Source organism: Artemia franciscana, chromosome 2, assembly GCF_032884065.1.
Source record: "Artemia franciscana chromosome 2, ASM3288406v1, whole genome shotgun sequence".
NCBI classification, from domain to species: Eukaryota; Metazoa; Arthropoda; class Branchiopoda; order Anostraca; family Artemiidae; genus Artemia; species Artemia franciscana.
In genome coordinates this window covers 4950858-4974490 of record NC_088864.1, presented here as the reverse complement: position 1 = coordinate 4974490, position 23633 = coordinate 4950858, and the positions used below count along the sequence as shown (strand labels likewise).

The following is a 23633-nucleotide window of genomic DNA, read 5'->3' as shown; positions in this document are numbered from 1 at the left end:
AGACGTCATATGCAAATAGTTTTTTTTAGCTGTTTTAGTTTTTTCAGCTTTTTTTAGTTTTTTACCTTTTTTTATTTCTATTTTTTAGGTTTTTTCTTTTTTTCTTTTTTTTTAGTTTTTTTCTTTTTATTTTTTTAGTTTTTAACTTTTTTTTCTTTTTTCAGTTTTCTTTTTCTTCTTTATTTTTCAGACGTCGTATGCAAACCCTCAACACAAAAATACATACAACTTATTTTTATATATATATAGAAGATAGTGTAACATACATACAACTTATTTTTATATATATAGATAGATATATAGTTTTTTTAGTTTTTCTTTTTTAGTTTTTTTTCTGTTTTAATTTTTGTCTTTTAGTTTTTTATTTCTATTTGTTTTTATTGTATATTTTTTTTATTTTTTAGTTATTTTCTTTTCTAGTTTTTATTTTAGTTTCTGTTTTTTATTTTAGTTTCTGTTTTTTAGTTTATTTCTTTTTTAGTTTTTTTTCTTTTTTAGTTTTTTTTAGTGTTTTATTTTCATGTATTAAAATGAAAACTTTCTTATATATATATTGACGTCATACTCAGTGACGGACAGTACATTTTTATTTATATGGATATAAATGCATAGAAATGCTTTTATTTCTTACGGGGAACCAGCATGTAATGCACCAGAATGATCCAGAATGTAGCGAAATACTTAAAAAAATTGTATCAAACATAACATAAATGGACAAACTAATAATATCAGGCGATGGTGACGTTACCGCAAAGTAGCTTGAACTCATATCCTTCTCATTCGATAGAGACCATTAAACCACAGTGCTGCGATAACTGTTCATATAGATTGTTTTATTGGATATGTGATAGAGTTGGAAAACAACAGGCGCGGTATAGTACAAAGTGAGATGCAGGAAATTGCTCAAATGACACGCAGTTCAAAGAAAAACATAATTCTGTTTTTTTCAACACTTGAAAAAAGGCTAGGTAGTGATAACTTTATGAAAGTACTAGCTGTGTCCCGGCGGCTTCAACGCCGGGCCGAGCACGGCACGCGGCAGGCTTCTATATATGGATTCTCATTGTCCCTTGTGTTGTTCAACTGTATTTATTCAAACATATTTGATTATTAAAGCAAGTCCAATTTCTAACAATGATATCCACTAAGCTTCAAAGTTTTTTTTTTCTTTTTTAAGGTGTTTGAATTCTTGTAAACCCTTGTTTTTTAATTTAAATTTTTTATTTTTTTCTAGTTTTTTTTGTGCATTTTTTATTTTTTAGTTTTTTTAGTTTTTTAGCTTTTTTTAGTTTTTTTTTTTTACTGTTTAGTTTTTTATTTTTAGTTTTTTTAGTTGTTTACCTGTTTTAGTTTTTTTAAGTTTTTTCATCTTTTTTTATTTTATTTTTCTTCTTTATTTTTAAGTTTTTTTTCCGGAACGTGCCCCAGCAACACGTGTGCAAGGTGCAAATTTTTAACTGCGTAAAACTTGCGGATATACAACTGGTAATTCCTCTAATATAATCTGGTAATTCCTCGACATGCATTCTATTTTTACTCTGTCTTTCAGCCGCAAGCCGTGTTTCGCGCTGCTCTTGTAATGCATCGACACGCTTTCTTTAGGTAATTTCTCTCTGGGCCGTAAGCCTAAGCCCCTCTCCCCTAAAGCAACACGTATGCAAGATGCTATTTTTTAACTGCATAAAACTTGTGTATATACAACATTCTTCGCAGTCCCATTGTCAGTGCATATAAATATATTGTCCGGTTTACCGTCTCTAGAACATGCAACATATAATTGTCCATGGGAAAAACAATCTGTATTAAGATCTACACCGCATTTTTCTAATGATTGCCCTTGAGTTTTGTTGATGGTGATTGCAAATGCTAATCGAATTGGGAATTATAATCTTTTAAATTGAAATGGCAGATCCGTTGGAATCATGGGAATGCGAGGAATAAGAACAGCCTCACCCTCAAAAGGCCCTGTCAAGATTGTTGCCTCTATTACGTTTTCCACTGGTTTTTTAAGGGAAGTCGCGTGCCATTGCAAAGCTTTGGTGGGTTGATATTTCGTAACAGTTATTATTGGAACCCCTATTTTTAGTTGTAGCGCGTGTGGTGGAAACCCTGGGAGATCCAGGGAATTTAAAAATTCAGATGTATAATTAACCGCTTCATTTGGTTCTAGAACTGTGTCGACTGACTTGTAAATTACTTCCTGGTCTCGAATCTTGGTCAAAATAATATTGTTGATTTCGTGGACCTCTTTATTCTTGGCTGCCAATATCGCTCGTTCTCGGAGCCATTTATGATTTTTATAATTGGTTATAATACTCGGAAATACCTTTTCAACAAATTCATTTTTGGACTTCACTAAATTAAAGAATTCAGCAGGCAGTTGTGTACGTCCTGAAATTGATTCTACTGGGAGCTTTCCCTTTCCAATTGCCAGCAATTGGTCTGAAAATATTCGCCAGTCATCGTTTTGCAATCGGACACGCATATTTATAGTTAATTTAAATGTCTTTACGCGTGCCCATAAATTAGAATTTTTCAGGCAAGCATTCATTTCGTCCGCAGGGGCTGATCTAGGTATTATAGGTAATGTTTGCCTGGAATGTCCCACAAGCAATATTAATGTGCTGCCAAAGGGTTTCGAATTTAGTTGCAAATCTCGTAGTGATTGCTCCAGAGCCTCGAACGATTTTTTGTGTACCATTGTGCACTTATCCCAAATAATAAGTTTGCATTGCTGCAATACTTTACCCATTCCAGATGATTTGGAAATATTGCACATGGGAGTTTCTGTAGAATGCAAATTCAGAGGCAATTTCAAAGAGGAATGAGCAGTTCTTCCACCAGCCAGCAACGTTGCGGCTATTCCGGACGACGCAATTGCCAACGCTATGTCATTTTTTGATCGAATTGATGACAGAATCAATTTTACCACAAACGTTTTACCAGTAACTCGGTCAGTAATAAGTAAAGTGTAGTTATAAATTTCTGATGTAAAATCAAAGGTCATATCTAACATCTCTAAACGTTTTCGATGGAGTATATCCTAGGTCATTTTCGATTTATATTTGTCCCATAACTCTGTAGGAGCTGAAGGATAGCACAAAGTTAGTATGATTCCAAACAATACACGAATTTGACTTGGAGTTGACGTTTCGCACGCGTCATTGATGCAGTTATTCCAGTGTTGGTCATTCTCCAATAAATTCAGAGCTTGGCATGCACTACGGTAAGTGTCATGTATAGTACCGTTTACAGTTCCCAAATACTCAAAGGACGTCGGACCGGGTACATTCAAGAAAAGCAGGCGGAGAAAGAAGCATTCATGTTGATTGGGGTGAATGGTGTAGAGTCTCCTACAAGGATATTGTAGGGCATCGTAGCATCGATGAGTTTCAGCCATTCTTACCAACTGAGCGTTTCGCTTATGAAGAATGATATCTCGAGGTAAAAACTGATGACCGACCATAACGATTGCCACTTCGTCGATAGTTGGAGCATTGTATCTACGCATATGTTCGCCAATAGGCGTTTTGTCAGCGGAAATAACAATTCTATGCGTATCAGTAGGCATCGCATCGATTGCTGTTTTGAACAGGCGCACTAAATCATTCTTTTCGTGGAAAAGATGTTGCAATTGGGAACGATAGACCTTCCAATGTCGGGAGAAATTTTGAAACGTGCATTCAATTCAGAATCTATCACTGATGAAGTACAGTTGTAAAAATTTATGATTCTCACCTAAGAATGGTAGAAGAGACCGATCTCTATGATAAATTTGCCCTTTTACTTGGAAAGTAAGCATAGATTGATCTTTATTTTCTATTTGGCCACCAAACGACGTCATTTGGAAACATGAGTTATATTTTCGGATGTTTGATAAAAAAAAAACGCTTAGATTCTGACGTAGTTCCAGTAACCAAGGTCTTCAATAGCTCTGGTGGTGCAGTCAGTTGAGGAAGTTTAACTTTTCCTGAGGCGCAACACATTCCCATTCTTTCATCATTAAATTTCAAGGCCTTGCAATAGGGAAAAATTTTAGATATAGTTCCGATTTGAACACATCTACTCAAGCTATAATCATCGACTGGGCTGTACCTGAATACCAGGCGATATTATCAGGTTGCTCTTGTGATTCCTAAGGCACGCTTTCTTTTGGCATTATCTCTTTGAGCCTCGAGCATGTTTTCACGTTGTTCTTGTGATTCCTGGGCACGCTTTCTTTTGGTGATTTCTCTTTTAGCCACTAGCCTGTTTTCACGTTGTTCTTGTGATTCCTCGGCATGATTTTTTTGGTAATTTCTCTTTGAGACGCAAGCCTGTTTTCACGCTGTTCTTGTGATTCCTCGGCACGCTTTCTTTTCTTGCTTTCTCTATTAGCCGCAAGCCTTTTGGTATTAACTCTTTGAGCAGCTTCCTCGGCTGTTTCTTCTGCCATTGTACGATTTATACTGAAATTTCTCTTTGAATTAACTCTTTGAGCAGCTTCCTCGGCTGTTTCTTCTGTCATTGCAGGATCTCTACTAAAATTTCTATTTGAATCGCCCCCTTATATACTTATAATGACGTCATATTGTTCTAGTGATCCCTCGGCACGCTTTCTTTTGGTAATTTCTCTTTGAGCCGCGAGCCTGTTTTCTCGTTGTTCTTGTGATTCCTCGGCACGATTTTTTTGGGGTAATTTCTCTTTTGTCGCGAGCCTGTTTTCACGTTGTTCTTGTGATTCCTCGGCACGATTTTTTTTTTTGGTAATTTCTCATTGAGACGCAAGCCTGTTTTCACGCTGTTCTTGTGATTCCTCGGCACGCTTTCTTTTCTTACTTTCTCTATTAGCCGCAAGACTTTTGGCATTAACTCTTTGAGCAGTTTCCTCGGCTGTTTCTTCTGCCATTGTAGGATTTATACTAAAATTTCTCTTTGAATTAACTCTGTGAGCAGCTTCCTCGGCATGCTTTCTTTTGGTAATTTCTCTTTGAGCCGCGAACCTGTTTTCACGTTGTTCTTGTGATTCCTCGGCACGATTTTTTTTTTGTAATTTCTCTGTGAGACGCAAGCCTTTTTTCACGCATTTCTTGTGATTCCTCAGCACGCTTTCTTTTCTTACTTTTTCTATTAGCCGCAAGCATTTTGGCATTAACTCTTTAAGCAACTTCCTCGGCTTTTTCTTCTGCCATTGCAGGATTTATACTAAAATTTCTCTTTTAATTAACTATTTGAGCAGCTTCCTCGGCTGTTTCTTCTGTCATTGTAAGATTTATATTAAATTTCTCTTTGAATCGCCCTCTTATATACTTATAATGACGTCATATACAAAGCCTTTCACGTCATATACAAAGCCTTTGACGTCATATGCGGACAAACACACAAACGTACAACTTATTTTTATATACATAGATTTTTGTAATTACCATTTTTTTGCTCTTTATGCAACTTAATGTCGTTTCCTACTGAAGCTATTCAAAGATATTCGATTTGTTTTTGTTTTTTTTTAGTCCTTATTATATATTTTTGATAAACAGGAAATAATGCGAATCACAAAAGACTTGCATTAAAAGCACTCAAATACTTTTGCAACACAGATTGTGCAGCTGGGCTCATTTATGAAATTAAATTAGGATAGAACCCAGGTTTGGCTTCACAGGCTTTTCTTATAAGCATTATAAGGTTGGCAACAACGTTAGACACTTGAGGCACGGGGTCCCCTTCTAATTTTGCAGCATACTAAAGCTTTAAAAAGCCACCAGAATGAAGGCTTTATTCAGCATCAAAGGACAGTAGAAATTCATTCTCTGTTTCTTGGACTGGTAATTCGAAAAACGATAACAAGCCTTCTAGTAATTTAGCCAAGAGCTCTGGAGAAGGTACAACCAGATCTGTGTAGCACAAAATGAGGGTAATACCAACTGCGCTTATTTTCCTTTCACTCTTCTGGGTGATTTTCTGTAATTCGGCGAAGAAAACTAGTTCTACCACCATATCAAACATATTGGACTGTTATCCATTGATGATTTCAATTAGATTTTGAGGAGAACGACAAATGGTAAAATAGCTGAAGAAAACGATCAATCCCTTAACATACTGGACTGTCTTCTTAGATGACGAGCGCTGGAACATTACAAAGAATATTTGCTTCAAGTAAGCATCGATATACTCTTTAGGAATTTCAGCCACAATAGTGCTCAAGAGGTTTAAACCTTCTTGGTCATACTTTGGCCAAGAAATAAATTTTTGAAACACGCCCAAGAGATCATCTAGTTTACCGATTCGAGTACATATTTCTTTACTATTCAGCTATAAGTAGGCTTGAATAAGCCTAGCAAGACCAATAATGTTGGCTGAACTCTCCCAGAGACCTGAAGATAAAAGATGGGGATACAAAGCCATATACGCATCTGGAATAGTAAAACCTTTTTCAATTTGGCTTTCAATATCTTCCTGCCTTTTTTGGAAAAGGGTATGCATATTATTTGTCTTGTTAGAAACTAATACTCTATATGTAAAAAGACTGGAACAGTCCCCAGAAATATAAAAATATAGGGTTTTTAGCTGCAAATAAAAATGAGAAAAAGTACCAAATGAAATTTTACAATCTTCGAAAATATATTTCAGAAAAAATAGAACAACAAAAAATTACTATAAACTGGGATAAACCAAATAAAAAATAAAACCCCAGGAAATCAAGGCTGGGTAGGATGAAGGCCGTGAAGTGTTGTCTAAACAAAGTTGATGAATTCTTATGTGTGTATTTTTGCCCCAAAGGAGAAGTCCAAACTTGTCATTACCGTTGGAACCCTTAGAAATCATTTGCTATTTTTAAACCTTTGAAAAGCTGTTACGTGCTTATGTTTAATTTACTAAATAAATTTTATTGAGCAAGTAAATTTCCCACTGCGAACTTTTCTCAATAAAAGAACTTGGCTCCACAAAATTTGCTATTATTACTTATTATGAAAGCTACACCCCAACCTTTTCTCTCTGATGACCTATCCTTTCTCAGGATAGTATATCCCAGGGACTTTATTTGTTTGTTTTGGGTCAAGTAGGTTTCCTGAAGATAAGCAACATCAATGGAATTTCTGTTTATCAAATATATTAGTTCATTCAACTTATTTTCTGAAAGTAATTTTACAATCCACCGAATTATTGAGATGTGCTATTATGTTGCTTCAGTTTGCATTTGACTGTATGTCAATATTTAGCTTCGTTAGGAGTAAAGGGAAATCCTTTTTTGCTTGGATAAGGTTGTGATTGGGTACGTACATGTTTGCCAATTCATTTATGGTTGTTGCTTTCTGCGGCTGTAGTAGGCTCATAGACTGAACTACATTCCAGATTAATATGAAGAGGCATATATTAGGTGTTAGCTCGTTTAGTTGTTGATCAGATTTGACACAAATTAGGGGACTAATTCCTGGTACTGCTCCTAATTCAGTACTGCTTGGGTGGGGTGACCAGGAAGGACTCTACTCACTGGATCAGGAGGCTAGTTGGCTCAACCATGGTGTTTCTCTTCAACAGGATTGTGAGCTGGGGTGTTTTGAGGCTTGAGTCTTATGGGGGGTGCTAGTTGCTTTGGATAGAACGGGGTCGTGTATATGGTGGATTCATACAGGGTTTAGTTTCTGACGATTTGGCTGCATTTGCTTCCAGAGCTGCAAATGGGTAAGGTATAGCTTTCTCTGTAGCTATTTAGAGCGTTACTGCTCGTTTTTTATATGTAGGGCATAATGTTTTATTGGAAGAATCATTGGGGCCTTTGCAGTTTATGCATGATGGCTGATCATTTTTGCAATCTAGTATTCCTTTGGAGAGTGAACTCTTACGTTTACTGCATGTTTGTAAGATTTCACTGCATTTGTTTGTTGGATGTCCCAGCATTAGACATTTTAGGCATTGGATTGGTTTTGGCTCGCAGAGCTTGTGTGGTTTCATTTGTCCAAAGAGGGAAATCTGGCCTGGGATTTTGCTATTTTTCCCTAAGTGAGAATCGGAAAGACTTGCTTGACTTTTGGCCAATAGCATCTGGTTTTCCCAGTTGGATGACTTCTGCAACCGAGATTGGGTTGCAAGTTATGTCAGGGGCCCCTCCCATTAGCTTCTGATTTGTTATTCCTAGAGAAATGTTATACACAACTATTTTAGCTTGGTAGGGGTTTGGGGTCCAGAGAGCAGACTTTATTGGGACGTTAAGAGGGATTTTTAAGTTAAGTAGTATCTCTGCTGATTTGGAATCTTGGAGAGCTATTAGCAAAGATGCATAATGGTTGATGTTTCATGAAAACATTGATTTTAACAATTTGAAAATTGCAACCCTTATTAGAGATATCTTTTTTATCTCAAGGGGGTTTCATGATATTTTTATGCATACTCCAAGGTTTGGGGAGGACGTGGTTGGTGCAAGGGGAAGGGAGTTGTTTTTGATTGGGGAGATCTTAGTTCCTTTTTTTAGAACTCCTTGAAAGGACCTCTTGAAAGTCATTTTAGTTTTCACCATGGATAGCCATGGACAGAGACATTTCTCCATTATTGTCTTATCCATTGAATTTGACTCATCATGTGAGCTTTGAGAGAGACTTGACCAGCCAAGATTGGGTGATTGTGGGACTTTTTTGGGAGTATTTGGGGTAGGGTCTGGGGGACTTTTTTGGGGGGATGTTCAATGCATTGCCAATTTGAACAAGCTTTAATGCTAAAAAAAGGAAATTATAATACCAGACCGTCAGCACTCTTGTGAAGGGATGTCTTCACCATCCACAAAAATCCACCACAGCGTGATCCAGAGAGTGGTTTGGTGCACGATTAGTTGGTTTTCCCTCTGACAACTCGAGATAAATATACACAAGAAATTTTTTTTTATAAATTTCTTGAGATATTGCTGTTGTGTATAATTTCACAAAAAAGAAACCATAAAAAGACAAGCCAGTTTTCTCCCCTGCGGTATAATATCTTCTCCTGCTTCTCATGTTCACGAAGTTGATAGATACCATGGGGAATCCATTTACCTATTATTCTTCCCTTAATTTTTTACAATGACTATAGGTGTCCCTATTTGAATTCAATTGCAAGCACGAAGAGTGAGATGCTAGCAATAACAAATTTTCTTCAGGATGTTTATTATTAAGTAATATAGTGTTCCTTCCACGTTACGGGATAAGAAACACTAGATTTTGAAGCATCTTTTTCTAAGGTTATTTATCATGAGAATCTGATCTTGTTTCTATTTTTGTACAATATTTCTATTTAAAAAATTTAATAGCAGCAAATTTTCCCCATCCCCCAAATTACGTGAAATCCCCCCTTTTTTTAAAATTAGCCCCACTGTATGCCATGATGATACTTTTTTTTCATTAGTGGTTTAAATAGGAAGATTACAGAAAAGGGCAGTGACTCCTCTTAAGGGCTGCATTTTTGCTATGAATTCTTTTTGACAAACCCAAACACAAAATGAGCATATCAACATTGGTAAAATAGAAAGTATGAAAATGAACAAAAAGAAGATTACCAAGCTTTTTTTATACACAAAAAAGCAGATTTCCTGTAATACTTGCTTACTCTCTTTTATAACTGGCTTATTAATATAACAATCTTTCCAATTTGCTTATTAATAGTTAATCAGGAACATACAAAGGCAAACAGAAAATTCGGTCCTTAGTCTCCAGAATATCATGACTTCTGTAACATTCCATGAAATATCTTATATTGTCCATGGGATTAATGTACTTTCTCTATTTGACTTTCTCTATTTTTTCCTACTTTTGTACTTTCGTACCTCTTTTGTACTTTCTCTATTTTTTCCTACTAAATGTTTGCCACTCTTCCAGATACTGTCTTTTGTACCTCATAGCTAAAGAAGTTTTTACACACATCAACTCTATGGTGTGGCCAAGAGTGATTAGGTATATGACAGTGGCGGTTTACCTTGGGCACAAAAATTTTCTGCATGCAAAATTTCAAATAAATAATCTAACGGTTAAAATCATTAAGTCATTTTTGAAATTTATTCTTATTAAAACACAGTAGAGGGTGCACTTAATTAATGAAAGTAATTATTAAATTATTAATAGTAGTAAAATAATAATAAATCAGAAAATAACTAAATAATAGTAATAACTGAATTAAATTAAGATAATGATGATTAAAATTATTAACGAAATAAAATTTTAAAAATTTATCATTACTTAGTATATCTGCTGATGACATGTATGTCATGACTGTATATGATGATTGCATTTGTGATCAAGATATCAAGTTGTTTTTTGTTTTTGTTTTTTTCACTGTCTAAAAAAAAGTATTTGTTCCTGTTTGAACTGTTATTTGTCGTCATAGAAAGGCAGTACGGTCTTCAAAAAAAGTGCTTACCTTCAATGCAAGTTTCTGCCTTTCTAACATTGCAATCATTTCTCTGATTCTTTTTGCCTCATCAGCAAGGATGTCCAATGGCTTTAACTTTCTAAGTCGGGTTCTCTTTTGCCTAACACGTTTGGGCTGTTGAATTTCTTCATCGACTACGATCTGTTGTCTTTTTTGTTTACTTGGTTTGAGTGGCTCTTGAGCCTGTTTATCACCTACATCCTTACCTAAACCAATGAAATAAACTTAACCCACACAGCAAACAAACAAATTACTAAATATTCGTTACAATAATGCGTAGAGTTTAAATAAAGTGTTAAGCAGCACACAACACAAAAAACAGATACAAACAAAGACAATGAACACAACAAATGCACTTTTAGTAGACAATGGCAAAAAACCACTGCATTCTTTTTTGTTTAATTTTTATATTGCTAATATAATAATATAACATTACTAATATAAACTACTCATTGAAGCATCAAACCCCATAAGACCGGCAAAGCTACGCACGCTCCTCCTTCGCCCCACTCTATTAAAAACTTTATTCTTTACTCCCTCTTGTTAAGTTTTAAATTACCTTGTATTGAAATTTATGGCATCTTAGTGTTCTCGCAAATTTTTCTGGGTATCATAATTGCTTTGAAACCATTGAAAAAAATACACTAAAGTAACGAAAAATTTAAAAATAGTCAGCACTAATAGTTCCATGGTAATGGTCTCATGAATTAACCAAGATAAAATCAAAATAAATTTTTACAGAGTTTGTTTCTTATCACCAAATTCGATATTTGGATAAGAGATCTAAGGGTAGACTAAAGTTGATGGCCATTCTGCCTAAAGGAGAGAAGAACAAAAGAAATAGAAAATAAAGTTTTGCTCAAGTCATTAGATCTTCTATCTCTTCCATCATAATGTGAAGTGTTCCAAGGCATGTGCAAACGTTGTTAAGTAGCAATATGAATAATAATTGTTAATTCCCTGAACATCAATATTGAATTTAACTTCCCTTGCAAATACCTCAACACAGAAGAACTAGGTATAAATATTCAGAGTAGTGGGAGGGTTTGGGATCTCCTCTCTGCTCTGAGCTCCTTCTTCTGTCCATATTCCCTGAACAGAAACCCTACCTGTCAAACCTTGTAATGGTATCAGGGCTAAATTTCCAGAAGTTTAGCTGATTACAACCATGACTGTCAACAGTGCTGCAAAATGATCTTCAGGAACGGTGTCCCTTGAGGATTTTTTTTTTTTTTTTTTTTGCTAAACAGCCTCATTCTAGCGAATCTGTTTATTACAAGTTGCCTCCCCATCGTAGAGCAATGTCTGTAGGCATTAATATACAATCAGTTGGAGGTAATTTCTCTAAGAATAATTAAAAGGACATTGATTCAGGTCAATAGGAGAAGCTTGGTTAGTATCAAAAATCACATTGTGGCCAAGACGGGCGCAGGCTTGCAGAATACCTTAAATTAACTTGAGGTCCCTAGGGACTTTTTCATGTCTGGTTGTGATTCAGCTTAAGCACTTTGTGTAAACTTGATAAGAAGTTATTAGTCCTTAACCTGCACTGATGGGACCCATTGCTTTTCTTGGGGTTATAAAAACTTCTATGATTAAAATGATACAAAAGTTGCAGGAAGAAAATTCATGAAGTTTCTTACCCTCCATTGGAAGACAATTGTTATTGCTATTCTGAGAAGGCCAAGCCCATCATATCCTTCTCTTTAAGCTTGTCTCTAAACCTCTAATGAAGCCCTCTTACTGCATCGTTTTAATATTCTTGACGAGAAGTGGTATACTCATTTTCAATCTGAGTTTTCATCTCCAGATTCCAATCTTCAAGGCCTATAAGACATTGTATGCTGATCATTGGATACCATTGTAGCTTGTTCAACAAAAATGCATTACACCATGTCAACTCAAGCAACGAATTCAAAAATTAGCACAGAAGTCGTCCATCACCACTGATTGCATTGAAGCCATGCATACAAAGAATAATTATTTTCTTAGGATTCCTCTATTGATGCAGATGAAGAAGAGAAAGATGCTTTTCTTGCAGTTGGAAGAAGAAGGTAATATTCTTCCAGTCCAATGTGCCTTCAACATTTTTTGTTGGAGACCTTACTCCAATTCCTAAAATTATAAAAGCTGAGCCTCCATGCACCTTTCTTGGAACTCATCGCAATTGCAACCTCTGTATATGCAATTTTTGCTTCTTTTTGGGGGGTTGAGCATAGGTAATTTGCCACACAACTCCACAACAATTTGGATTCTAAAAACGAACTGGCTGTTCTGACACACTTACTATGGAAGCAAATGCTATTGCTGAGTCAGGATAATCACGTGAAAACTAGTACTTGCTGGTCATGATGAAAGACATGCATTTGATTCACTTATTCACTCTGCAATTCTTCTTAGAACTGGCAAACAATGGCTTGAACCCAGATATCACTTACCATTCAAGGATATGTAATCAATCATCAACTTGAAGCTCTTTCCAGGCAAAGATATGCCTCTCATTCCTTGGAAAAAGCTAATTGTATATAAAATAAGATGTTCACCTAAGCAACATGGGTCTAAAGTAATAAGCAAAATATATAAATCAAACCCAAGGAAGTTCCATGATTTAGTTCAGAACATTATTGGCAAAAAAGTAACCAGAGTTGAAGTGAGAGATGTCAATGGTAAACCCCTGTTACCTAGTGAAATTAATGACTTTTTTGCATCAATTTTTTAAAATTCATCCGCAACTAAGAAAATTACCAACAAATGATTCAGTTTCAAGTATCCCTATACTAGAGATTTGTTCAGTTGCTAAAAAGTTGAAGGCACTTGATTCTCGTAAATCTAGTTATCCTAGTGAGATACCGATTAAATTGATTATTGAGTGTGCTGATCTTTTATCTACTCCTTTAACGGTAATTTTTAACCAATGATTTATTGATGGTGTTTTCCCATGTATTTTTAAACAGGCGTATGTTTTGCCTATCCCCAAATGCAAGACACCTAAAGAAATTAATGATATAAGGCCAATTTCAAAAACACCAGCTCTCTCAAAAGTATTTGAAGTTTTTTTTTTATTGTTTATCTGAGGACATAAATGATAACATTGATTCCCAACAATTTGGATTTAGATCCGTGCATAGTACTGTTCATTATTTGGTTGCATTGTTGGATAGTATCCTTAAGCACTTAGAAAATAATGGGGCCTATGTTGATGAATTATTTGCAGACATAGTTAAGGCTTTTGATAGTCTTGATCATAATGTAGTTGTGGAAGAAGCAAAGGCTATGGGTGCCTGTCCATTTGTTGTACGAATTCTCGCTAGTTTTCTTTTTGAAAGATCTCAGTGTGTCCAAATCCCTGATCGTGAGCCATCTGAATTTGTAAATATTTTTTGTGGTTCGCCACAAGGGACTAAATTAGGCCCGCTTTCTTTTCTTATTGTTTTTAACCGTATTTTAACAACAATTCGTGAGTGTTTTAAATTTGCTGATGATTCAACTGTTTTATCACTGCGACTAAGCCCTCCGACTACTGAACAGTCTGACTTGATCGAAATCTATCATGATCTAAAAATTGAATTAGGAAAGGTAAAACTGACGGTCAGTGAAACTAAGAGCTCTTATGTGACGTTTTCCTTCCTAAAGGGTAACAACCACTCTTCCCATAATTCCATACTGCCAACAAAGAAAACTTTTAAAATACTTGGGATACTTTTAGACGATGATTTAAGAGAGAAATCGCATGTTGACTATCTGACTAAAAATGGCGCCTCGCTTTTACATTTATTTTCCAACCTAAAAAGATTTGGTACACCAACTGAGGTTTTAAAGTCTGTATACTGCAGCTATGTTAGACCTTCTCTTGAGTATGCATGCCCTGCTTGGCATCCAAGATTGACAAAAGATCAAACAGATAGACTTGAGACGATACAGAAAAGAGCTATAAAAAATTATACTTGGACAAAACTACTCAAATTACGAGGATGCACTGAAACAACTCAGTTTGGACTCACTTGATAGTTGTAGACACGGCTTAACATATAGATTTGGACTAAATTGTTTGAATTCCCCAACTCATTGTCGTCTACTACCCAACCTTGAGAGCCCCCCAGCTGAAGGACCAGTTACTAGACTCCAACAAATAAAAAGAATTGTCCAAAGTTACTGACTTGCTCAGCCTATAGTACTGAGAGACATCATAAGTCATTTGTACCATATTTTACCTGTCATTTTAACAATATTGACATGACTAATATTTAATGTTTGATTAATATGTGTTTGATTAATATAATGTCTGTTTAAATTTTCCTGTGAGTGTTTTTGAAGGTATGAATTATTTTTGTCATAACATGCTAATGCTCTGGCTATTGTAGTGAATAAATATATTCTATTCTATTCTATACCTAATTTAAAGGGTAGCAAGGAAGATACAGCTTGGTTACCTGATATCTTTAACAGCCATGGCCTGGGGATTCATGATTAAAACCCTTCTTCCATCATATTGAACCCCATCAGTTTATTCTTAGCTTGTTGCACATCATATATTGAATCCCAGTCACACCTACAGATGAACGCTACTGTAGCCTAGTGCTCGTCTGATGAAAACCTTAGTCTCCTTCAAGATGAACACCACAAGGTTGTACTTCAGCTTAACTCAGAGAACATGTTCTATTCAACTGGGAATGCTTATCTCCCCAGCTAATAGAACTTGAAAGCTCAGTAGTTTAGCCTGCTGACCATATAGCACGTCTATATTAGGGGTTCCCATTAGGTCTTCTCTGACCATCTTACCTCCCTAACCTGAATACTCATTGACTTAACTGCCATCTACCAGCTAGCCCTTACAGAGCAGGAACATTGAGAAGGAATGCCTCACAAAATCAGGCCAATTAGAAATATGTCGTCTTGTCGTCTTCATGTTTGCAAGATATTTTACTATATCTACCAGTTTGATAAAGAAATAAACGAATAATTAAAAAAAAAAAATTGCAGACCCTTTGCTTCCGCTCTCTCAGGTTATGGAAAAATATACAATAAATAAATCACAGTCACAAAAAAGGCCCAGTTAAAGTCCAGTGATTTACAGATATTAATAGTTGATCCAGTAATTTATTTTCTTTGAAGTGATGGCTACCTTTTTAATGCTCTGTTTTGTTTGTATTAGTATTTACTATGATGGTTGATTAAAGAACTGTTTACTACAGGCCTACTATAGAAGTGTTCATTTGGTTACCACTTTACTGACATCATTTGACATTAGTATTACCATCGGGGCTGTCATGTGTGTGAAGGGCCCCCCCATGCCTTTGGGCACTCGGTAAAAAAAAATTCGTCAGTAAATTGTGGCATGAAGCACCACAATTTTTCCGACTCTGCAAACATTTTTTTTCAGTTAAATAAAGACCACGAAAATACTAGCATGTCAAATAGAAATCTTGAAGTTGGTTGGTTAACACAGCAGTGTTACTGACTCCTGCTGTGATTTTACATGTGGTTTTATCAAAATTTAATGTACTGTATTCAAAACAGACATTATGCGAATTATTGACAAAAGCAGTTGAAAAAATGACCAGCCAGTTGGTAAAATTCCTTGCTCCCTCCCCTCCCACAAACACTTTGGCTAGCAACAACTCTGATTATCATCTCTGGTTGAATTGAGTTGTGCATTTTTTCCCCTTATTATTTTGTCAGTGCTCCACATTTTTCTGTTTACAATGGATTTTCAGACTAATAAATAAGCCAATAAATATACAAACAGAAGATAGAATATCCAGAAAAAAATTGTTTGATTTGATAGGCAGAATTTCTCTATAGGTGCTATTAATGTCTGTGTGGGTGAGTTAATTCTAAGTTTTAGAAGAAAAACCAAGTTTTAGCAGGGGTAGATAATAAGGTAGGTAATTTCTTGTTAATTTTGCTTATAAAAAAAAGGTAAAGGATACAGCATTAGACTTTACAGTCCCTACCGGCGGTGCTAAACTGAAAAGAAAAAGATATATGCCATTTGACTCCTATTCAATGATTTTCCCAAATATAATATCTACCCACATTGTTATTACATCCCCTCCAATGAGGGCACATATAACCCTTGGCTATATTTTGTATGAATTACAAGGCTAATTTCCCTTTTTGAGGGGGAGGAAATAAATAGAAACAGTTTTCAAACTTTATTCTCGAAGTTTTTCTTTTAGAATTTTCATTCATACCTTGCTTTCACATAGAATGAAAGCATGTATGTTTACAGGTATACAAATTTTGGCTATAGGTTTTGTTGTTGAGAACTTGGAATACTCTGAAGAAGCCAAGAGAGGCATATATAAGCAACAGATGGAACATCGAAAAGGAAGCACTTGATTTAACCAGATGTGATACTTGTATCAATGTGGGTGTTTCAGATTAAAAAAAAATAGCATTCAATTATCTAGTATGAGTAAATAACAAGACGGGCAACTACTCTAAAAAAACACACCAAGCTAAAGTGCAATCATTTTTAAACTTGTATTGTTATTTCTAGTGGTTGCTGTTTTGGATGCATAAACACTCATGATAAGGTTCCCACCTCCTTTTAACAACCAACCCTCTCGAAATCTCAGTCCTATTCTATCTTATCTAACTCCACCTCCCTCTTAAGAAGTTTGCCTATCCTATACTCTTCCCCCTCCTTCAAATCATTGTTATGTGCAGCTAATTCAGCCATCATCAAACTCAACCCCACTTCATTCAATGCTCCTTCAAAACGGCCTATGAATAAACTTGAACCTAGCTAAAGCTTGAACCTGAATGGGAATTGTGCTGCATGGGGGTAGAATAAAATGAGGGTTGAATTTGAGAGGAGTTGAGTTACATGGGGATTCAGTTGCATGGGAACCCGAATCGTTAGTTTTCTTGTAGACCTTAACCATCATTTGCATCATTGCAGTCACTGCAAAGCAAATGGTTAACAGGTTATCCTTATAACCCTCATGTTCCATGTCACATTTACTTCATTCCCAGAATACTACCCATTGTCCTCTTTTCCTCTCAGGCGCAATCCAAGCTATTAATTCCAAGATTAGAGATTGCTTTGCAAGTCCAATTTGAAATGTGTAGATTTTAAACACTTTAGCTACTTGTAAATGGGTACTGAATAATATATTCTTTTTCTTGGCTGCCTTATCTTTCTCTTGGCTAAGATAGATTGTTAGCTAAGGTTAATTTTGATGAAGAATGGCAAGTGATGCCAACAGTAGTTCTTATTTTATATACTAGTTTTAGAGGTTAGCATTCATTTCATTTACACTCTATGGGCCCTTAAGCTTAATACATGTACTTTTTTAGTTAGTTTTTGCTGAAAAGCTAACATCAAACTGAACTTTTCTAGTCACAAGACTAAATTGCACCCTTTTTTATCATTTAGTTTATTTCCTTCTAACTCTGTGAGTCTTAATTTCTTTTAACTTTTTTTTTACAGCATTTTGACAATTTTTTTCTTGTTTCTTTTGTGAATGCTTTTTTACTCTAAAGTGTGAATTTGGCACACATGGCCTTATAACAGTCGTTTTTCAGAAATAAATCTTCTCTTAAACCCTGATTTTGTACTAATTGGCAGTTTGCTAGCCAGTTGCTTCTAACTTTTAGTTGCTACAGAGAGCTAAGAATCCTATAAAACTACATGGTGTGTTTTCAATGGGCAACAATGTTGTAAATATTGGACAAAATCATGATAGCAGTAGATATTTTATAAATGTTCTTATCCATTTTTATTCATCCTATAATACTTTTAATTTTTTTGCCAAATTTAGAAACTAAATCAGTAAAATTATTGTATTTACCAATTGTGACAGGTGTTTGGCAGGTAGAAATTTCAATGGTTGGCATGTTAGCATTTTCTAATATAATAATATTCTAATTCGAAACTTAAAATAAAATTTTCTAAAATAAATTCTAATCTTCTACCTTATTATTCAAAACTTAAATAGCAACACTTTTTTTCTAAATTTACAAACAACAAGGGGGGATATTCCCCTAACCTTATGCATAATGCATCTACCTAGAACTATATTGGGGCATTATGGGGGGATGGGATGCAATTAAACTATAATTGGCCCCAGAAAAATAATAAAAGAAGTTATCTGAGCATAATGAAATAAGGATTTTGCTCAATACAATATTTAATTTGGTATTGTTTTAGTATTCCCATTCTTTATAAAGACTACTGTGATTACTACTACTAACTGCTCACTGCAGCACCAAGCCCCTTGAGGCAAACACAGCTAGGCATGCTCCTCTATTCAAAGCCTTGCTTTTTACACCCTCCCAGGAAGTTCCCATTTCTTTTAAATCTTTCTTTATGACATCCTCCCACCCCAACTGCAGACAACCTACTAATTCCATTTAGCCCTAGATGGTGGGCTGATAAGAATATTCTTTGGCAATCTGACATCTTTCATCTGCATAATGTGCCCCAGCTATTTCAACCTATTTTCATTATAGTCTTAGAAAGTTAGATTAAACCACTTTTTATACAGCCTGCTGTTTGAAAAATGGTTGGTCAGGCAGGTACCCAGATAATCTGCAGGCAATTTGGCTGGAAAACAATCTAGCAAATCTTCATCCATTTTTAGAGCACTCATGCTACCAAACCATATTTGACCACTGTTATCACTGTAGCTTACAATATTCTAATCTTGGATTGTAATTGTGGAAGAACACCCTGAGCCATGGCTACTCAACTTCTAATATTTTTGCTGCTCCAGCTCTCTTTACTAATAATCCTGCCAAGGTAAGTGAGGCTATTTGCCTGATCAATCATTTTGTTAACCAACATCACCTTGCATTGTTAACATTGTAAATAGTTGACAAATAAACTAAAATCTGAGCTGGAATTGCTGAAACCTAGTCACTTGTATACACAGGGTAAGCCCAACCCCTATATTGGATTTTACCCCATATGAAGTAAGTCCAGTGTGTATTATTTACCCCAAATGGGGGTTTTTCAGGCATAAGTCTGATGCTCCTTGTATTTCTTGAGTGGTTTGAGAATAAAATACTAATAAATAATGGTAATTACTTAAACTAACCCAATAATTTATCAGCTATTAAGAATAGGATAATTTTATCTTCTCTCCATTTTTCTGTACTATCTCTTGAAATTTGATACCTACCTTATGGCCAACAAAAATACCCTCCTCAAGATTTGAAATTGTTACAAAAGGAATTGAAAAGGGTGGGAATATTGAACACTGTTGTCAAGTACCCAAGCTAAAGGGAGAGGATGGCATACAGAACCAAAGACATCTGTGACTACTGATCCAAATAAGGTGGGGTGTCAGAGTTACTCCTATGTTAGATTTACCCAAGTTCACCCTAAACCTATTGGAATTTTCACAAAACAACATAAAACTTTAATTTTCAGTTTATATTTCTCTGGTTTTAGTTTTTAAATGTAATTGCTGCTAACTGACTAAAATTTTAAGCCATATCAATGGATTTTTCCAAAATTTAGGAAATGTACTTGCAGATCTTTGAAATCCCATTAATTAGGATGGAGCAAAGTTTTGAAGCTGAAAATAGTTTTCTTGTACTTCATTTAAGCAGAAAATATATCTTGCAAGGTTTCACTTTTACAACACAAAGATTATAAAGGTCATCAGAGGTCAGTGCCTTCTAGAGGGAGAAGAAGTGGAGGTAACCTAGGTGGCCTACTTCAAAATATTTTCTCATGACATACTTTAGTCTGTAAATTAATCCCTGAAAGTTTCGTTTTCTTAACTTAACCCCTTTTCAAGATAGCCAAAGATAGTTAAATAGAATTTGACAAAATTTCCTAGGTCTTAAAAATAGCAATAGACCTAGGCCTAAGCTACCATCTTGAAGTATGTTCTTATTTCTGGATTCATTTCTGAGATTAATTAAACAGCCTAAATCAAATAATTTCCACAATAGAAAATCTGGTAGATCTGTATTTTAGCTACTTTTTGCTATCTTGGAAAGGGGTTATGTTAGGACAAAATTTTCATTGACTAATAAATCCAGGGCCAAAAACAGGCTAATCCAGGAAGGTATTACCAAGCTTCCCTGTTAACCCTTTTCAGGTTTCTAAGTCCCAGAAACTAGCCTACATATTGAAACATTGACAAAACAACATTTTATCTTAATCATTTTGGGCACAAGAATATCAATACAGCTTACTCTCTTGACAGTCAGTCCCTTTCTCCAGTGTTGGAAGAATGTGGCCTAGGAGTAATTGTTGACAATCATGTTAAATTTAGCGCTCATGCAAAGAAGTCAGCAGCATCAGCTAGCTCATCACTAGGGCTCCTAAAAAGAACAATTTCCTCTCATTCTCCTAAAATTCTGAGCCTTTTGTATAAAGGACTTGTTTGGCCAGGGATTGAGACAGGCATGGTCCTTGCATCCCCCTTTTCAAAAAAGATGCTAAGATTCTTAAAGATGTCCAGAGAAGAGCCACTAAGATGGTGAGTGGACTGCATGAGCTCCCTTACCCTACAAGGCTATGCAAGCTGAAACTCCCAATTCTGGTTTATAGAAGAAGATGGGTGATACCATTCTGGTTCATAAACTTATTAATTCAAAGGCACTTCCTGATTTTCTTCCTCTGGCATCTCAGGACTCTAATACAAGGGGACATAACTTGCAGTTATCCAGGCATTTCTCCTCAAAGTGGCAATATGCCCATTTCTTACCAACCTCTGGAACAAATTACTGCCAGATACCATTGCTGCCCAAACCACAGACAGCTTTGAGGACCATCTTGACAACAAATAGTCAGCATAAGAATGGAAGTATAACTAGGAAGCACTCAAATCAGCAACATCAAACCACTAGTCAAGTGTATGTATTCAACTATGTGTCATGTATTATCAACTTTGGAGTTTCTACAAGGAAAAATCCTTAGATTGCTCCAAGCTGCAATTTAAGGTAATCAGTTTCTTCTTCCCTGGCTTTAGTTTTGTAAATGAAATTCCTATTGTTTGAGCAGAATGTTAAGCCATATCAACAGTTTTTTTTTTTTAATTTAGAGAATTTATTTGTGAATCTTTGAAACCTCATAAATTGGGATTGAGCAAAGTTGTGAAACTAAAGTTTTGTTTTAGTTTGTTTGGTAAAATTCTAGTTTAGTGACTTTTGGCTATCTTGGAATGGGGTTAGGTTAGGAGAATGAAACTTCCAGAGATGGGTATACAGGCTAAAGTATATCCTGGGAAGGTATTTTAAAGTACCCACCTCTATTCCTTCTCTTTCTAGAGGGCCCTGAAATTCGCCTACATGACAGGTCTATACTTATTGAAATTTTACATTTTTCTTTAATTTTCAGTTACTAGTTGCTTTTTCTCTGCCTTTAGTTCTCAAAATGCAATTCCTGTTACTTGAGTAAAATTCTGAGCCAAATTGATATTTTTTTTCAAATTAGGAAATGTATTTACATATATTTAAAACCTCATAAATTAGGATTGAGCAAAATTGTGAAGCTGAAAACAATTCATGGACCTCCAGATGGAAAAAAGTGGAGGTAGTTACTTCAAAATATGTTCCCAGGACATAGGCTACTTTAGTCTATAGACCCATCCCTGGAAGTTTCATTTCCATCACCTAGCCCCTTTCTAAGGTAGTCGAAAGCAGCTAAACTAGAATTTTACAGAAATCTCCCTCACTGCTCAATCTTCTATCTTTAATGACAACAAACAAAAGACATAGCCTATCTTTTCAGACTAGATAGGCTATCCCCCTTATTAATACAAGCTATCTTTGTTTCAAAATAATGTTTTACCTTACCTTTCCTGGACTTTTCTGCAACTTTTTTATCCTTCTTTTCAACATTTCTTGATTTTACAGGTCCTTTTTCGGATGATGATTTTTCCATTTGCCCTATTCTTTAGTTTTGAATCAGATCTGTTCAATAAATTTCACGAGGAACATTGCCAATTAAAGGATAGCCGTGCAAACGGAAAGGATGCAGCTGCCTAAGGTTCCTTGACTGGGGACGCCCCGGCTGGGGGACTGCCCGCTTTTTCGTGAAATGTTCATGATTTTCTAAAGGGGACACCCCAAAACTCAGCGTGCTCAATGAAAATCACACCATCTGCCTCAGCATAACCCTACTATAAAAATTTCCAAGCTTCCAATTGCAAAATCTGAAATTTTGTATTATTGTGGGAAGAAGGATCAGAGGATGAAGTCTCGTTCGATCAGATATTGTGGGGACCAATCCCCATTAGAGATATTTACCACTGGGAACTCGCAGTGGTGCTGATAAATAAAAAGAGTCCAACCCTATCGCCTTTCCCCAGTAAGCACCTTTTCAAGATTTATCATAAAATTCGGTCAGGTTCAAATAGGCTAAATTTTCAGGCGTTTTTATATCAGATCCCTAATTCAAGTGGTTAAGTTCCCTCTTCCCCCCCCCTTTGCAAGGCTTGTAATCTTAAAAATGAAACAATAGATCATTGCCCATTTGAATATAATATGCTGACGTCTGCACAGTATACCCTGCAATGTAAAATGTTAGAATGCTTCAAACGCCACAAAATTTCACTAACAGCCAAGAGTCTTGCTGACTCTTGCACACAGAGCTTAATATATATTCTCTTATAATTCAACTGCTAGTATCTAAAGATATACTGCAAGAAATCTGAGCACATACAAAACAAATAACACAAACTAGCTCCATAGCTTTGTCCATCTCACAGAGTGAGTCAAAAGGAAAAGGGCTGAATAGTCTTGACTGAAAAGCCCCTGCCTGCTGAGAAAGAAGAAGATATTGAAAGCTCAAGTGTCCTTTTTAAGTTAACAGCAAAAAAGGAAGACAAGTAGTCCCCTCACGCACTCCTTTTTCCCGAAAGTCATTTGATCAAAATCTACGATATCCATTTTTTTTTGGCATAGTTGAAAGATCCAATAACTATGCCTTCGGGTATTTCTCGACCCCTCGCCTCTGGGAACACGGCTGTAAGCTATGGCATACGCCCATTGTTTGCCCATATTATGTGTTATTGGATTTCTAAAGACGTTGTTGAAGAAGAGGTGGAATTTTCTGCATGGGAGGGGGGATTTTCCGAGTGGTGAGTGATTCATGGGGCGGGCAGTTGGCAGTTTTGGGTTTGAATCTTTCAAGAGCCAGTTTGACTTTTTTACGGCAATACGTTTTATGTGATTAGGACAAGGTACAGGCACAAAGATTATATCTGTTTTTGCCCTGGATTTGAACAAATACGATTTTTCCGAGCCGAGATATTGATATTAAAACTTACATTTTAATTTAATATCAATTTACAAAT

General features: G+C 35.6%; 1 protein-coding gene across 1 annotated transcript in view; it reads right to left on the bottom strand.

The window, feature by feature from the left end:
* LOC136036317 (uncharacterized) overlaps positions 1–22285 on the bottom strand; it is a 69963-nt gene extending 47678 nt beyond the window's left edge. Inside the window, exons 1-2 of the mRNA XM_065718473.1 lie at positions 22132–22285; positions 10357–10574 (exon numbers count right to left, since the gene is read on the bottom strand). Coding sequence (XP_065574545.1) covers positions 10357–10574; positions 22132–22219 — 306 coding nt within the window. The 5' untranslated portion in view covers positions 22220–22285. The remainder of the gene's footprint in view (positions 1–10356; positions 10575–22131) is intronic.
* Between the last annotated feature and the right edge of the window lie 1348 nt (positions 22286–23633).